The sequence below is a fragment of the Marmota flaviventris genome, chromosome X (assembly GCF_047511675.1).
Source record: "Marmota flaviventris isolate mMarFla1 chromosome X, mMarFla1.hap1, whole genome shotgun sequence".
NCBI lineage: Eukaryota > Metazoa > Chordata > Mammalia > Rodentia > Sciuridae > Marmota > Marmota flaviventris.
In genome coordinates, this window is record NC_092518.1 from 29,439,677 (window position 1) to 29,457,069 (window position 17,393).

General features: G+C 33.0%; 1 protein-coding gene across 1 annotated transcript in view; it reads left to right on the top strand.

Annotated features, from left to right (window-relative positions):
- Cfap47 (cilia and flagella associated protein 47) overlaps window positions 1–17,393 on the top strand; it is a 410,015-nt gene that overhangs the window by 138,456 nt on the left and 254,166 nt on the right. Inside the window, exon 30 of the mRNA XM_071606058.1 lies at window positions 13,500–13,721. Within this exon, the coding sequence (XP_071462159.1) occupies window positions 13,500–13,721 (222 nt within the window). The remainder of the gene's footprint in view (window positions 1–13,499; window positions 13,722–17,393) is intronic.

Consider the following 17,393-nt stretch of genomic DNA (forward strand, 5'->3'; position numbering starts at 1 on the left):
GATGTGTTGTTGTGATTTGTTTGTGGTACTTTCTTCCCTTTTCTTTTCATGTTGCTTATGTGTTTTCCTTTCTAGCTCTGTGCCTCTGGTGTGTTATTGTTTTTACTCTATAGATTTGTAGTGCTCTTGTAGGGTTCCAAGACTGCTCCTTTGTTGGGAAGGACAATGTTAACAGATCCCAATATCAGCAGTACATCACCTATGAACAAATTGTTGTTATCAAGACATTTACAGATTAGTCTCAATGTCCAGAAATGTTGGATTCAATTATTACTTAAAATATAATTAGTAGTTTCATAAAAAGGTTTATAGTTTCTGGCAGTGGACATTGAACTGGGGATCAGGCGTAGAACAATATGCTGAAGGAAAAAGATGTGAGGGTATAGAGTTAATGTATCTTAGGAAATGAGAAGGAGAGAAATCTAGTGAGGAGGTTTAGTAGCAGGAGAATAGATAGGAAGTAATTTGAGGTAGACAATTACGTGGCAAGACAGTAGAGTACATAAAACAAACACGCATGTATTTATAAAAACACAGGATGTAAAAATAGTAAAATTTGGCAGGTGAAGGAAGATGAAAGAGAAAAAAAGTGAAAGACAGAATGAAAGAAAAAGAAAAGAGAAAGAAAAAAGGGGCTTATGCAATTCAGGTGATTCAGTCCTCAAAGTCCTATTTCACGCAAGGTTCTTGGTTTCACATATGTTGTGGATGTGAGGGCCGGAGGATAGAAGGGTAGAAGAGAAACAAAAGAAGAAAAAAAAAACTTTTTAGAGATCCGTTTCTTTGTCTTCTCATCCAGTAGGTGTCTCTGCCCTCAGGATGGTGTAGGTAACCAGGGTGTGAAGACTGGACTTGGTGAGGAGTGTCTGGAAGCAGGGCGTACAGCACACAAGTCCCAGAAGGGAAATAGTGCCTCAAGGGTCTTTCTTTACTACCGCTCATCTGACTTGTGCCCCTGGTATCATCTCCCTCTCTTGCCTGGAGATTTCCCAGATCCTGGTCTCTCTGTTATGCTCCAGACTTTAGTCCCCTCCCCTGTCTTACTTATCAGGTCCCAATTGTGGCACCTCTCACTCCTAGGCTCACTCCATGTGGCCAGCGCCCTCTTCACACTGCACTCCTGTCCAACTGAGAGCTATTTTTGTGTTGGGTGGTCACTGTGTTGGGTTACCACAGCTGGAGTTGGGGGGGGCTGGAAATCAGGTACCTGCTCAAATGGTGATCCGGTCTGATAGCCACGCCCACCTAAAAAAATGGTGAGGAAGGTTTTCCAAGATGTAGAAGATGTAGTCCGTCTGCCTCCAGTGCCAGGGTGTCTGGTGATGTGGTGGAAGCTGGGTGATGGCCTTGTGCTATGGATAGGCAGCATTGGGGTTACCTGCATGGGAGCGGTGCACAGGCTGGAGTTCTGCAGAGGTAGGTATTTCCGCTAAGCCATTTGTGAGCCGTGCTTGAGCTAGAACTGCGGGCTTTGGGGCTGGAGTCTGGAGACCTACTCATGCTCAGAATTTCTGATTTCTGCGCTGGTGATTGCAGCGCTGGTGATTTCTGCGAAAATCCACTGTTTAGGGGTCTTCCCACACTCTCTGAGATGTTGTACCCTGTCTAGGCGAAACCCTGTGGAGAAGCTGCTCCTCTGTTCTCCCAGCTTCATGCCACAGAGCAGCCAGAAACAGAACTTCTTCTATCCTGCCATCTTCCTCCCTCCCTCCAAGATGGAATTTTTAAAGTGTCCGCTGGATGTTGCAAGTGGGCCTTGAGTTGCATCCAAGAAGTTAGAAGAAGAGCACGAGACAGTTATATGTCTGAATTTGGGAACTGGGGAGAGAAGAGAAGAAAAGAGAAGAGAAAGAGGTGGGAATAGGTAGGGAGGTGGAACTAATGGGGAGGAGAGGTCTGTGGGAATTCTCTTATTTTATTTTTTGAGGCTGTTGTGAATGGGATAGTTTTTCTAATTTCTCATTCAGTTGATTCATCATTGTTATATAGGAACACAGTTGATTTATGGGTGTTAATTTTACATCCTGCTACTTTGCTGAATTCATTTATGAGTTCAAGAAGCTTTTTGGTGCAGTTTTTGGGTCTTCTAAATATAGAATCATGTTGTTGACAATTAGGGATAGTTTGAGTTCTTCTTTAACTATTCAGATCCATTTAATCTCTTTCCTGTGTCTAATTGCTATGGCCTAGGACTTCAAGGACTAATGTTGAATAGAAATGGTGAAAGAGAGCATCACTGTGTTGTTCCAATTTTTACAGGGAAAGTTTTCATTTTTTTCTCCATTGAAAATGAGGTTGGTCTTGGGTTTAGCATATATAGCTTTTACAATGTTGAGGTCTATTTCTACCATCCCTAGTTTTTCTAGCGTTTTGAGTATGAATGTGTGCTGTATTCTGTAAAATGTTTTTCATTCATCTATCGAGATAATCATGTGATTCTTGTCTTTAAGTCTACCGATGTGATGAATTACGTTTATTAATTTCTGTATATTTAACCAACCTTGCATCCCTGAGATAAACCCCACTTGATCATGGTGCACTGTCTTTTTATTACATTTTATATGCAATTTGCTAGTTTTTATTAAGAATTTTTGCGTCTATGTTCAGCAGGGATGTTGGTCTGAAGTTTTCTTTTCTTAATGTGTCTTTGGTTTTGGTAGCAGGGTGATACTAGCTTCATTGAATGAGTTTGGAAAGATTCCCTTTTTTATTTCATGGAATAATTTGAGAAGGATTAGCATTAATTCTTCTTGAAGGTCTGATAGAACTCTGCTGAGAATCTGTCTGATCTTTGGGGTTTTTTTTGTTGGTGGGCTTTGGATGGTGTCTTCAATTTCATTGCTTGATGTTGATCTGTTTAAATTTTCTGTGTCCTCCTGGTTCAATTTAGATGGTTTATAGCTCCAAAAATTTGTCAATGTCTTTAAGATTTTCTGTTTTAATGGAGCATATATTTTGAAAATAGTTTCTGATTATCATTTGTATTTCAGTAGTATCTTTCATGATATTTCCAATTTCATCATGAATTTTAGTAATTTGAGTTTCGTCTTCCTTCATTAGATTGGCTAAGGGTTTACTAGCCTTATTTATTTTTTCAAAGAACCAATTTTTTGTTTCATTGATTTTTTTAATTGTTCTTTTGTTTCAATTTTATTGTTTTCAGCTCTGAGTTTAATTATTTCCTGTCTTCTATTGTTTTGGTGCTGATTTACTCTTATTTTTATAGAGTTTTGAGATGTATAGTTAGATTATTTAATTGTTGGGTTTCTATTTTTTTAATGAATGAGTTCAAAGCAATGAACTTTCCTCTTAGAACCTGCTTTTATAGTATCCCAGAGATTTTGATATGTTATGTCGCTATTTTCATTTACCTCTAAGTATTTTTTAATTTCATCCCTGATTTATTCTACTATTCATTGGTCATTCAATAGTGTATTATTTAGTCTCTAGGTATTACAGTAGCTTCTATTTTTTAATTTGTCATTGATTTCTAATTTAATTCCATTATGATCAGATAGAATGCAGGGTAATATTATTTTTTTTATTTGCTGAGAGTTGTCTATTGAGAGAAGGATCCATGTGGTGCTGAGAAAAAAATATATTCAGTCATTGACAGATGAATTATTTTATATATTTCTGTTAAGTCTAAATTATTAATTGCAACTTTCAGTTCTATTGCTTCTTTATTTAGTTTTTGTTTGGAGGATCTATCAAGTGGTGAGACAGGTATGTTAAAGTCACCCAGTATTATTGTGTTGTTGTCTGTTTGCTTCTTGAAATTGAGAAGAGTTTGTATGATGTATGTAGATGCTCCATTATTTGGAGCATAAATATTTTTAATTGTTATGTCTTGTTGTATATTTCCCTTAAGCCATATGAAATGTCCTCCTTTCTCCCTTCTGATTAACTTTGGCTTGAAGTTCGCTTTATCTGATATGAGGATAGAAACTCCTGATTTTTTATGAGATACATGTGAATGATGTATTTTTAAAACATTTTTTTAGTTGTAGATGGACACAATACCTTTATTTAGTATTTTCATTTTTTTATGTGGTGCTGGGGTTTGAACCCAGTGCCTTACACATGCTAGGCAAGTGTTCTACCACTGAGCCACAACCCCATTCTGAATATTGTATTTTTTACCTTCAGTCTGTGGATGTCTTTGCCTATAAGGTGAGTCTCTTGGAGACACAGCTTATTTGCTGGGTCTTGTATTTTAATCCAATCTGGCCATATATATCTTTTGAGTGTCTGAGTTAAGAAATCAGCTGAGGTTCAGATTGTTCTCCATCTAAACGTGATCCATTGTTTTTCTATAGCAGCCTTTAAATTTCTATCCTTATTCTGTATATTCTATATTTTAGGTATTGTTATAATAATGTTCCTTGGTGTGGGCCTTTTGTCATTTTGTATATTTGGGGTCCTGTAAGCCTTCTGTATTTGATTTTTTCCATTTAATTCTTAAGGGTTGGGAAATTTTCTGATATTATTTCTTTGAAAAGGTTGTGCATTCAAGCCTTCATGTATCCTAATAAATCTTAGGTTTGGTCTTTTCATGCTATTCCAATTTATTTGGAAATTTGGTCCATGGTCTCTTAAAGACTTTTCTCTGTGGTCAACTTTATTTTCAAGATTATATATTTTATCTTTATGCTTGAAACTCTGTCTTCCAAGTAGTCTAGTCTGTTGGTGATGCTTTCCAATGAATTTTCAAGTTGGTTATTGTTTCCTTCATTTTGAGGATTTCTGCTTGATTTTTTTCCACAATCTTTATCTCTTTATTGCAGTGATATTTCACTTCTTGTATCTCTGTCATTTCTTTTACCTCATAGATCAGTTTAACCATGAACTTAATGAATTCTGTCTCTGCCATTTCCTCCAGTGAGGTGTCAATGGAGTCTGTTGTTGAGATATTCTATGTTTTTTCTGGATGGTTTGTTCCCTTGCTTTTTCATATTGCTTTGTGTCTCACCAGCTATCTGGATGGATCTGAAGCTGTAGATTTTCTACCTTATGAGTTTATAGTGCCCCTCTCTGTTACTAGTACCTCACAGTTTGTGAGGAAGCCTAATGATAGCAGCAAAGTATGCAAACAATATATAATGGTAGACTAGGTACTTGGTTCATATTTTTATATCTACAGTGTTAATTGGTACAATATGGAGAAATATTAGAATCAGCAATTTCCATCAGTAAAAACAGTAAATAATCATGAATTATGTCTGGCATAAAATCAAACAATAAGTGTTGTCTATAACTTCTGTTGTATTAATTATTGCTGTAGCATTGGTGGTAGGGGCAGATGTTCTATACATAGTCTTAAGAGGTGTTAAATTGAGTATGAGGAAAGAAGATAGGAGGGTAAAAAAGTGTTTGCAATTTGAAAGGGTGAATAGGGCAGATGCAGTGGTAACTTAGGATATGTTGTTAATGAGGAAGGGGAAGAAGAAAATAGAATTAAGATTATAAAGGAGGAGAGAGAATGGAATTTGGCTGTCAGAAATTCAAAAAAGAGAGAAGAACACAAAGGATTTAGAGTAGTGCAAAGACTACACAAACAAAATTAAAACATGCTAATCACAAACCCTAACCCTCAAAATATAGAGCATGGGAAAATAACACCTTAAAACAAGGGCTAGAAATGAGGAGAAACAAATACAGATTGTGAAAAAAATGAAGCAGAAATCCTCAAAAATGAAGGAAACAATAAAACAATAAACCAACTTGAAAATTCATTGGAAAGCATCACCAACAGACTAGATGTATAGGTGTCATTGAATCAATCAGTGCACATCCCAATAAAACAAAAACCAAATAGGGAAAAGTAAAATAGAACAACAACAAAAATGGTGTGTGGCGGGGAATCTTGTTGAAAAGTTAAGAAATTAAGGAGTCATTTCTACTATGGTGGACAAAATAGCAAATATGTTCACAGTCTATGCCCAATTGATTTTCTTTTCATTTCTTCTTGAGGTATGAAGTGAGAATGGGAATATGGACTATAAGTTGTCAAGTCCTTCCTTTTTTATTGTGTTACTCACCAAGTTGAAGGTTGAGGTTTAAGACTTCCAAACTTCCCTTCTTGGACTCACAGGATGGGGAGAGCCAGCTTATCTCCTGTCTATTCAATTTGCATTCCCTCTAGGAAAAATGTTCTTGGTTTCTGATTTTCCAGGGGCTTGTTAGGCTCAGTTAAGTCTTTGGCAGTCTCAGGTTTATGTGGATCTATTCATGAACTCAGGGATCTGGGTTTCCAGTTCTTGTTATTGCATAGCACTGTAATACCAAGATGATCCCTGGATCAGTTCTCTGCAAATGATTGATAAACTCAGGGCAACTTTTTTTAGACCAGTTTAATAAGTTGAACAGTCTCTGGGTTGGCTAGGGCAAACTGCTCCTCCAGTCTCAGGATTTTTCATTCTCATCCTCAAGGAAAAGCAGTATTTCTGCTGCTTGATAAATGGTGCTTCACCTCTGATCTGCCATCTTGTCCCCTCTAAAATAGGTTTTATGTCTTTCCAAAATTACTGAAACATTTTTGACATGTTTGTGTATCCCCTTTCCTGAATCTAATGATGACTGTTGTCAGAAAGCTTGCTTTGTTGGTATATGAATTAATTTTACTCTTTACAAATACCAAATTGTGGCAGCAAGGGCAATGGGGCCCAGTTCTATTGCCAATTCACTAAATATTCAGGTAGAAAGGAAAAACCAAAGAAATTATTTGAAGGGTGTTCCTACTTATTGATTAATTTTTAGCCTTTCTGTACTTTCTGGAGGCCAAAAAGTATTATTTCTTTTTAGTTTTTTCCCAAATCACTAAAAGATGAGAATAACTTGAAAAAGATAAGGTAATGCAGTTTTTATTTCAGAAATTATCAGAGAAAACACACTAAATATTACAATCTGCTCACTTCAGTTTTGATGAATTGTAGGAATTAGTATTTTCTCTCAACACAACTGGAGAGATCTCTAAGCAAGTGATCATAGAATCATTTAAGTCATATTGGATATCCCACTTTATCTAAGATAAGTAATTGTAGTATGCATTAATGCTGTTCTAGAATTTCACTCTGATACCTCCCTACAGCTACCATACACCAATCCAAATCCTTCAATGCCAGTCAGGAATCTTAGGGGAAGAGTTTATGCTGTTCCATCTCAGGGTCTCTCATTTAGTATAAGTATATATATTCTTACAAAGAAACATTCACCAGTGAAATGTTTATCATTCACAATGAGAGCATACAAAATGAGGACAGTGTGGTTTTTATTCTTTCTTTTATCTCATCTGCAAAATGGAGATAATGCCTACTTTATAGAGCTGCTCTTATATTTAGAAGAGTTAATATCTTAAAGTCATATTGTCATATGTAACTTTTTAATTTAATTTTATTTTTTGGGGTGCTAGAAATCAAATCCTAGACACAGAGAATGTTTAGCAAATGCCCTACCACTGAGTTACATTCCCAGCCCCTTTAAAGTCATATTAGAATAGAGCTTCAGATCTAGTAAGTGTTCAGTAAATGTTATCTATTATTAATAAGTTTAATAGGATTATGTTAATCATGTTATATATTTCTGAGTTTCATTAATCACTTTTGACAACTCTTCTATTTGGCAGTGGAGAGTTTGTTTAAAACTCATCATTTGAGTATTTGTTCAAATTATATTTCATGAATATTTTACCTTCCCTTAGGATTTTCCCCAAGCTTGACATAGGAATTTATTAATTTTAATTCTTTATTTGAAGATTTTTAATAATTTTAAAATTTTATGTGTGTATATGTATACACAAACACACACATTTGAAGAGAGTGAGTGAGGAGTGAGAAAGCATTGCGTTTTGAAGCTTTGAGCTGACAAGCTCATTGATAGATTTAATAATATGACAAAATGTCACTGTCATTTCTGGGCATTTTGCCCATTCAGACTGCTAGTAGTACCCAATAAAGGTACAGAAACTTGATTTTAAATTTAAACTAAAAATTAAAGTGAAAGTGGTTGTAATAACTAATTAGAGTTGAGTTCCTTGATTTCTTCCCACTTCTGCACATTACAGAGTAATGAAACATTTTAAAATTTTTATTTTCAAAATAGATTCCTTCTTTAACCATATTGCAGCTGTTGTGTTGGCTATAGCAGTAAATTGTGATGGATTTCTTTAATGTAAAAGATAGATAGTAAGTACACTGAACCTTTTGCATGAGTACACTTCCATCTCCAAAGTATATGAATTCTCATAATTGAAAAGAAACTTAAAATCTTTTAATATTGTAATACTTAAACAAGAGGGGAAAGAATATGGCTACAATTATTAGTCTTTTACTTAGTAAAGTCTTCATTTGTGGAATATGTAGAAAAGAGTGGATAGTTTTTAAATCATAATTTGTTCTTCCAATGAGCAATTAAGTTATATGACTAACAATATTGCTTTTTCCACTAACAGACCTCTGGCACTAATTTTAACTTGTTAATTTAAGTTAATTTTCATGTGCTAGAGGAACTGTGAAGGTACAGTCTGTTTCCCCTTAACTCTTTTAAATCAAGAAATAAGATGTGCATGGACAGAGGCCCACAAACCAAGTATAGACCCACACATAGACCCATGTATACCAGAACAAAAAATAGCATCTCAGAGTCCCACCCTTCTCTTTAACCTTCCAAGAAGACAACCATTATCCTAAATTATAAATCATTTGTTGGTTTTTTCTGTTTTTGAACTTTTTATAGGGAGAATCATACAGTTTGCATTGCTTTGTGCTGTATCTTTTGGATCAGTATTATGTTCATGGGATTCATATACTTATTTACTTATTTACATGTAGGCATAGTTATTTTATTTTAATTTTCTTTCTTTTTGTTGTACCAGGGTTAAACCTAGGGGTGCTTAACCACTGAACTATATCCCCAGTCTTTATTATTTTTTTTAGATTTTGAGACAGGATCTCAGTAATTTGCTTAGGAGAGTCGCTAAGTTGATGAGGCTGGCTTTGAACTTGCAATACTCCTTCCTTAGCCTCCTCAGCTGCTGAGATTATAGGAATGCACCACTGTACCTGGCTGGCATAGTAATTTTTAATGCTATGTACTAGGTCATTGTATGAGTATCCCATTTATCCAATCTCCTGTTAAAAGATATTTGAATGGTTTAAAATTTTTCTATTAAGAATAATGCTGCTTTGAAAATTTTCTCTTTTGGTTTGTATTTCTGAAATACATGTATGTAAGAGTAACACTGCTAGATCATAAGATAGAAATACAATTCGTTTTAAGATATATTTCCAATTTGTCAAGGTATGTTTGTCAGTTTCCACAAGCAGTACCCAAATAGTTCAGTTCTTTATACCTAATATATATAATCAGTCTCTTCAATATTAACTCTTCCATTGGGTGTGGTATGAATAGGAATTTTGTTGCTATGTCTGCTAAATGAATTTTTATATATTCTTGTTAATTTGGAATGCTGTTTCATAAAGTATCTGTTTATTTGTTTTTCCTACTTTTTAAAAATTTGATTTTTTAGATTATTTTAATGTATTTTTATGAGAATTCTTTGTTGGTTATTTGTACTACAAATATATTCTCCCTAATTTGACATGCACTCTAATTTATGAATATTTACCTTGATGGTTATTTTGTCTTTCTCTTCCTTATGCATAACAATATCATCCTTTGTTATTTTTGAAACCTTTGTGTGTATGTGTATGCATATGCACGTTTATGTTTTGTCTTTTACATTTGATGTTTGATTCTCCTCGAATTTACTTTTTTGTAGATATGAGAAAAAGCTCATGAGATATTCTATTTTTCCCTATTTTTTCAATACCAGTCTTCTCCATTCCTCTTACGGTGTTTTTCCAAATGACTACATACTATTTTGGGTTTTATCCAATTGATTCAATGCCATTATGGAAAATATCATTCTTCTATTCCTTGTCTGCTCTATAATGTTTCTTTACTCCTAAGTCAAGTATCCATATTTTTGAGAATTTGTGTGGTTTATTCCTTTGATGCATTTGTATTGTGTTGCATCAAAACCAAATTGGCTTAAGTACTATTATTTTATAGTTCTTGATATGTAGTAGTATAAGCACTCAAAGTTTGTGGCTTTTCTCTAGTGTTTTCTTATATCTTCCATTTTCATTTCTACATAAATGTTAGGATCACTTATAAATTTCCACCAAAAAGTACCTTTATGATATTTTGATTATGATTCATCTTTAATCAAATTAGAAAAAAAATTGACATCTTTACAATATTCCTCCTCTTATTAAGGTCTTTTCAAGTTCATCTTAGTGATGTTTCATAGTTTTCTGTGTATAACTTTTGCACATATTTTGGTAGATTTTTCCCTGGATATTTAACATCGTTTGAAGGTATTGTTAATGGTATTTATCAATTTGATTTTCTATATTTTTATATGCTATCTAAAAATAAAGTTGATTATTGCATGCAGTTATATATTAGACTAATTTGTTGATAAGGCAATTTACTAATCCTATTTTTAATTGGGTTTTGGGGGGTAATTTTGAATAATATGTTATCTGTAAATACCATATAACTGTTTTTCTCCCTTTCCAATCATTACATGTTTATTTTTTTTTTGCCTTACTATCTTTGCATGGGTAATATAGAATAGCGTGCAACCTATTGTTCAGTTTTATGGGAAAACCTTCCAACATTTACCATTGGGTACAAGATTTGCTCGATGTTTCTTATAGAAAATTTGATCAGGTTTTGAAGTTTATTTTTATTTCTAGCACTTACATGTTTTCAAGTTGAACAGATATTTAATTTTTAAGCAATAGATTTCCTTCTAACTTTGGCCTAATGAATATATTTTTAATTTTCAAAGTGATTTACTTTACAAATATTATTTAGAAGTTTACATGAGGCCATTATACTGTTGCTATTCAATGTAGTTTCATTAAGGTCAAAGTTAATCCCCTTTGAATTTTTTTGACATTTTTTTATTGGCCAGCATTTAATTAGTTTTTATAAGAATTTCAGCTTGAACATATTGTGTATTTTGTATGTGTCAAATGTTATTTTCCATGGAATTATATTAAATCACATTTGCTTATTGTGCTTTTCAAGTAATATGTGTTTATTGATTCTTGTTTACAAAGAATTGTTTACAAATTACTACACTAAATTTTTAAAATTTTTACTTATATTTGTATACTCTAACAATTTAGTCAATTTTACTTCATACATTGTTGAGGTTGTTACCACGAGCCTTCACTTGTGCAATTATAATATCTTCAGGGCATATTGAAACTTTTATGCCTATGAAATTACTTTTATACCTGGTGATGCTCTGTGTCCTAAGTGCTACTTTGCTTCCATGATTACAGGTATATTCATTTTCTTCTAGTTAATATATATAGCACATTTTTATTTTAACTGATATTAAAAAGCATAAAAGTAGTACATATTAGTAGGTATCATGTAATGTTTGATACATGTATACATGGTGCAATGTTTAAATAAGGTAAAATTTATCTACTCAAACACTTATCATTTTTTGTGTTTAATACTTTTCAAATCATTTCTTCTAGCTTTTTGAAATGTGTGGTAAAAAAATTGTTATTTATTGTCACCATACTTACAGTGGTACGCCTGGAGCTTCTTGCTCTTTCCCACTGTAATTAGTACCCATTGTTGAACCTTTCCTCATTCTCCCACCCCACTTTCCCTGGCCTCTGGTGACCACTATTCTACTCTCAACTTCTATGAGATCAGCATTTTTAGATTTCACATATAAAGTGAGATCATACAGCATTTGTTTTTCCGTGCCTGACTTATTTCACTTAATGTAATTATCTCCAATTATATCCATGTTGCTGCAAATGACATTTTATGCCAGAATAGATTGTGTATATGTACCACAATTTCATTACCCATTCATCAGTTGATGGACATTTTGGCTGTTTCCATTTCCTGGCTATTGTAAATAGTGCTGCAAAGAACATAGGAGTATCGATATCTCCTCAACATCAATTCCATTTCTTTAGATATGTATCCAGGAATAGGATTAACCTACATTTCAGTGCATTAACTCTCTATTTACATGATCTAATCTGCTATTCAACTTGTCCATTGATTTCTCAACTTTATTAATTGCATTTTTTATTTCTAAATTTTATCCTTGGTTAATTTTTAGGTAATTTATAACTCAATTAAATTCTCAATCTGGAACATAGTACATGTAGTTAATCTTAAATCGGTGTTGCACTTATAATATCTAGCGCTTCTATGTATCTGTCTTTATTGTATATGTCTTTATTTTATGTGTGTATGTACATGTATACACAAACACACACATCTTAGTCTATGATGGTGTTAATTTTCCCTAGAAAGTATTTATGTTTCTTTCGTGATAATTGCCAAGATACACTAGCTTTAGTCTACTCAATACTTTCAAGGAAGCTGAGGATCAGAAAAATCAAGTAACAACTGTAAGGTTACATAGTAAGTGACAGAGCCAGATTTTGAGCTTACTAGTATTAATCTTACCAATACAATTTGCTTTCTCCAATATTATGCTACACAGACCACCAAACTCTAGAACTGCTATTCAAAATGGCCCCTTGGGAACTTGCTGTTTTCCAGTCTAAGCTAGTAATATTTTTGTGATTCCAATTTTAACAAATAATTAAACAATGTAGTTTGAGACATTTGATAAATTGTGGAAAGCAAAAATAGATTGAATTTTTTTTTTCTCCATTCAAAAATTAGAATGCATCACAACCTATAGAATAGAGTTTTCAGTGTCTTGTTTAAACATGAGAGGGATATGTGGATCAATAGATCTCTGAAATTTATATTTTAAATGAGAATCCCTACTCATTAGTATCATGTTCAGACTATACCCTTCTAAGCATTGAAATACAAATATCAAGAAAAGGTGTGTAAATTATTTTTGTATATGCATGCATCATGAATGTTTGAAATCTTCCCTGGCAACCATTATAGACCTCAAGTCTATAGCATACAAAATTAGGCTTAATTACTTTAAATCACAGCTAGAAGGTAATGAATCCAGTAACCAATCCCTGTTCTCTTTCTCACATCCAGTTTATTCACAATCCAATAATTCTGACTTGACAATTGCAATATTCAATAGTAATGTGTGTTCAAGCAAGATACTAGAAATCTCTGGGAATGTTTAAAACTCAAATTGTGATTAACAGTAGCTGAGTGAACTATATTTTGGAATTTCTTTTCTTTTAGTTATTTGAAGATTTTTATGTCAATTTTTATATTTGTTCTTTTTAGATATATTTGAATGTATTTTAATATATTATACATACTTGGAATATATATAATAGAGTGTATTTTTACCTATTATACATACATGGAATATAACTTATTCTAATTAGGAATTTCTTATGTAGTTGATTTTAATAGGATTTTATTTAGTTATTGGGCATGTTTTGTTTTATAGTGTAAAATTTCAAAACAAAATTTAACTTAAAGTCTTTTCTCTATAGGGATGTACAAAAAATACAATTTTACTCATCAACCTCATCATCCAAGAAATATGCCAGGCAGAATGATTTTACCAAATATAATAAGACTATTTATGATGTGCTGCTCCACTTGAGTGGAAGAATGCCACCTGGAATTAATTCAAGTCAATCTTTACCCATGGATAACCCTGAAAGAATAACTCAACTTCATTTGCAACATTCCTCACTTCTGGAATTTCTCAAGTAAGAGCATGCATGTGCTTAATTTAAGCTTCTAATTATGGCTTAGGAGGATAGATAGATAAATAGGTAAATAGATTGATAGACTGATTTTGAAATTACTTGTATTTTAACCAAATATTTATTGTTATACACCCTGTAATATACATCATAGAAAAATTCATACTAGTTAATAGAAAATAATCATTCCATAATATTTTGGATTTACAATCTAAGGCAGTCATTCTCAAATTTTATTATAATTCATCCAAATCACTGGTAGAACTTGTTAAAACAATTTGCTGTCCCTTACCTATGGAGTTTATGATGTTACTTGGCATTTATAACAAGTTACAAGATAATGCTGATAGTGCTGGTCTATGACCTTATTTTTAAAATTCTGATCTGTTGCACATATATAAAAGCACTGAGCAAAAGAGGAATGAAACCAGTAATCTTTGTTTCTCAGATAAGTGTTAATATATTATGGATACTGTGAACTTTTCATTTCCATTAATAAAGTCTTGGATATTAAAATAATAGGCAGGCAAAAATTTCACAAATGGTTAGTATAAACTATGGGAGAAAATACTTGTCATCATAACGTCTATCTTCCTCTACAGAGATTGAATGGCAAGTGGCCAAAAAATAGAAGAGCAGCATATATTAAAAGTCTGAGAGGAGGGCTGCTGAATTTATATTGCTTCTTTTGCCTGCATTTATAGCACCCTTGTTCACTAAAATGCCCTATATCCATAGGCAGTGTTATTACTTTCATGTTCTTTCATCACCAAAATAGCATTGGTAACTCATAATTATTTATATTATAGTGTTAATTTATCTTGAAATATATTAATGTACTTTTGTATCTTTGTTTATAGAATCTGTCCCACAGTTGGCCAGAGATATTCATCTATCTTATTAAGGATTGGCAATGAAGGTCAAGTAGATTCTTAGAGCTTGAATGCAAATGAAAGATTTGACATTCAGTTCTTTTATTTACAAATCAGGATTTTTTTGAGTCTCTAGCAGTACTATGTATTGGACATAGTTCTGAACAAAATATTTTTTTTTCATTTATTAGACTCACTATCATAGTACTAGTTCAAACTGGCTTAGACTCCTTTTGACTTGCAATAATGCCAGTAGTTTCTAAGTCACTGAAAATGACTTTAGTTCAAAACCCAGGTAGCTTGTCATGAAAGTTGCCATGATAGAACACTAGAGGGACCCACCCCACTGAAGAGGAAGAAGAGTGGCAGATGGCTGGCTCTGAAGTTATAATATGAATTACAAATATTTGACAAAGGGAAGTGACAGAGTCAGTGATGGGGACCTCTTGATCCTTGGTGGAGTTAAGAGACATGAGAACGCAAGGCACAGTGGCCCACGCCTGTAATCCCAGGGGTCTCAGGAGGCTGAGGCAGGAAGATCGAAAGTTCAAAGCCAGCTTTAGCAACTTAGTGAGGCCCTAAGCAACTCAGTGAGACCCTGTATCTAAATAAAATACAAAATAGGGCTGGGGATGTGGCTCAGTGGTCAAGTGCCCCTGAGTTCTATCCCTGGTCCCAAAAAAAAAAAAAAAAAAGACATGAGATCCCCATCTCAGACATCAGCAATATATGATCACATGACTAATAGGTTCCCAGCAGAAAGGGGACATTTTTGAAGAGACCAAGGATCAAGAAAAGCAGTAATAGACCTTTATATGTACAGATACACAGATCCCTCTCCCCTATCTTATGTTAACCCAAATATATAGCTAATACATATTCTGAGAGGCTCTTGTACAATTGGGGCCCTCTTTTAAAATAATAATAGATTCATGGTTTTAGAAGGTATCATGAATGTAAAGAAGCCTGGAGTTGAAGCTTTATTTACTTGGCAGTGAATTTACATCTACATCTTCCCAAATGCCATCTTGAATTAGAGATGTGATGCTGAAATTTTAAGTATTTATCAAAAGAACAGAATTACCTTAACAAACTGTAGTGGTTATAAAACAAAAAAAGGCAAAGATATATGAAGATGAAAGTTTTCATTTCCTTTCTATTCCTCTATACATAATCTAGATGAGAGAATGTGAAAGATTATATCAGTTATAGAAAAATATCCCAACTGGAATTATGTAAATCATTTTTAACTCCACTGCCTCATCATTGTGACAGTCAATCTCACTAATTTATGAGCATCTTAAGAGCAGGAATCACATCTAATTCATCTGGTGTCTTTAAAGCCCAGAGTCAAAATGAGGTCAATGTCCACTAAATTTCTTAATTTCTTTCTTTCTTTTGTTTTTAAGGTACATCTTTTTTTAAAAGAGCATTATAGTCATCCATAGTAGTTTGGTTCATTTTGACAAAATCATACATGCATGGAATTTAGTTCACTCCATTTCAGTCCCCATTCTCCACCACCAAAGGCCAAGATCAAAGTTTCACCAGGTTTTATTTTCTTCAGAGAGCAGTCTGCTTACCTTGCCAAGGACCTCTTCTTACTGTATCCTCAAGTATTCTTTCCTTTGTGTACATATGAATCTAGTGTTTCTGTGTGTTCAAACTTCATCTTACTATTAGGACATCAACCATATTGGTTGATGAATGTAAAAAGAAATCACTGTAATGATTTCTTTTTACATTTGTCACTTCTTTAAGACCCTAACTTAAGTACAGTCACATTGGGAGGTACTGAAGTTTATGGTTTTAACATGAATTTTGGGGGACAAACAACTAAAATACCATATATGTTGTATTATAAAAATATTATGTAATCAGATATTATATTTTATAATAGATTTCATGAGTATATTTGTAATAATCTTCTTATTTTTCTTGTAATCTCTGCCTTCATGGACTAAGTTGTGCCCCATTCCAAATTCACATGTGGAACCCCTAACCCCCAATATGACTGCATTTGGAGATAAGACTTTTAAAGAAGTTATTAAGGTTAGATTATGTCATAAGGTTGGGGTGTTAATCTGGTAGGAATGGTATATCTTTATAAGAAGAAGAAAGTCTTTCTCTCAAAACTCTTAGTAAAGACTCATTGAAAAGGTGGCCATCTGTAAAGAAAATAAATTTCTGTTTTAGCTACTCTGCCTATTGTATTTATTTAGGGAAGACCACAACAAATATTAATATTCTTTGATATAATTTTGCTTATTTATGATTAATAATTTTATAACATGATTCATTTTAATTAGAAAAAATAAATTTTATTTATAATTTGCATATTTTAAAACTAAAATAGAAGCATAGTATGAATAAAATGTGTCCCATATTCAAACTATAAAGTAAGACATTATAAGAATATAAAATTACTATAACTTATTTTTTAATTCCATTGAGTTTTCAAATAAATAATTCATTCACCAAAAATAAATACATTTAGAAAAAGCAACTCACATCCCTTATAGATAACTTTAATTCCACTTGTGGTTTTTATTTTTATTATATTTTAAAACTTCATACCCTTCTTACTAATGTATAAGCATTATGTAATATTATTTAATATAATTGAATCAAAGAATGAATATATTTCAAGCAACAATCTAATATGTGATTCTGCAAGAGTACACTGAACTGAGCTAAAAGAACATGGTTTTTTAATCAAGTAGATGCAAGCTTTATATTCTAGCTCTTTTGTGCCATGACCCTGTACAAGGTCAAAATCTGTAAAGTCAAGAATAATAATTCC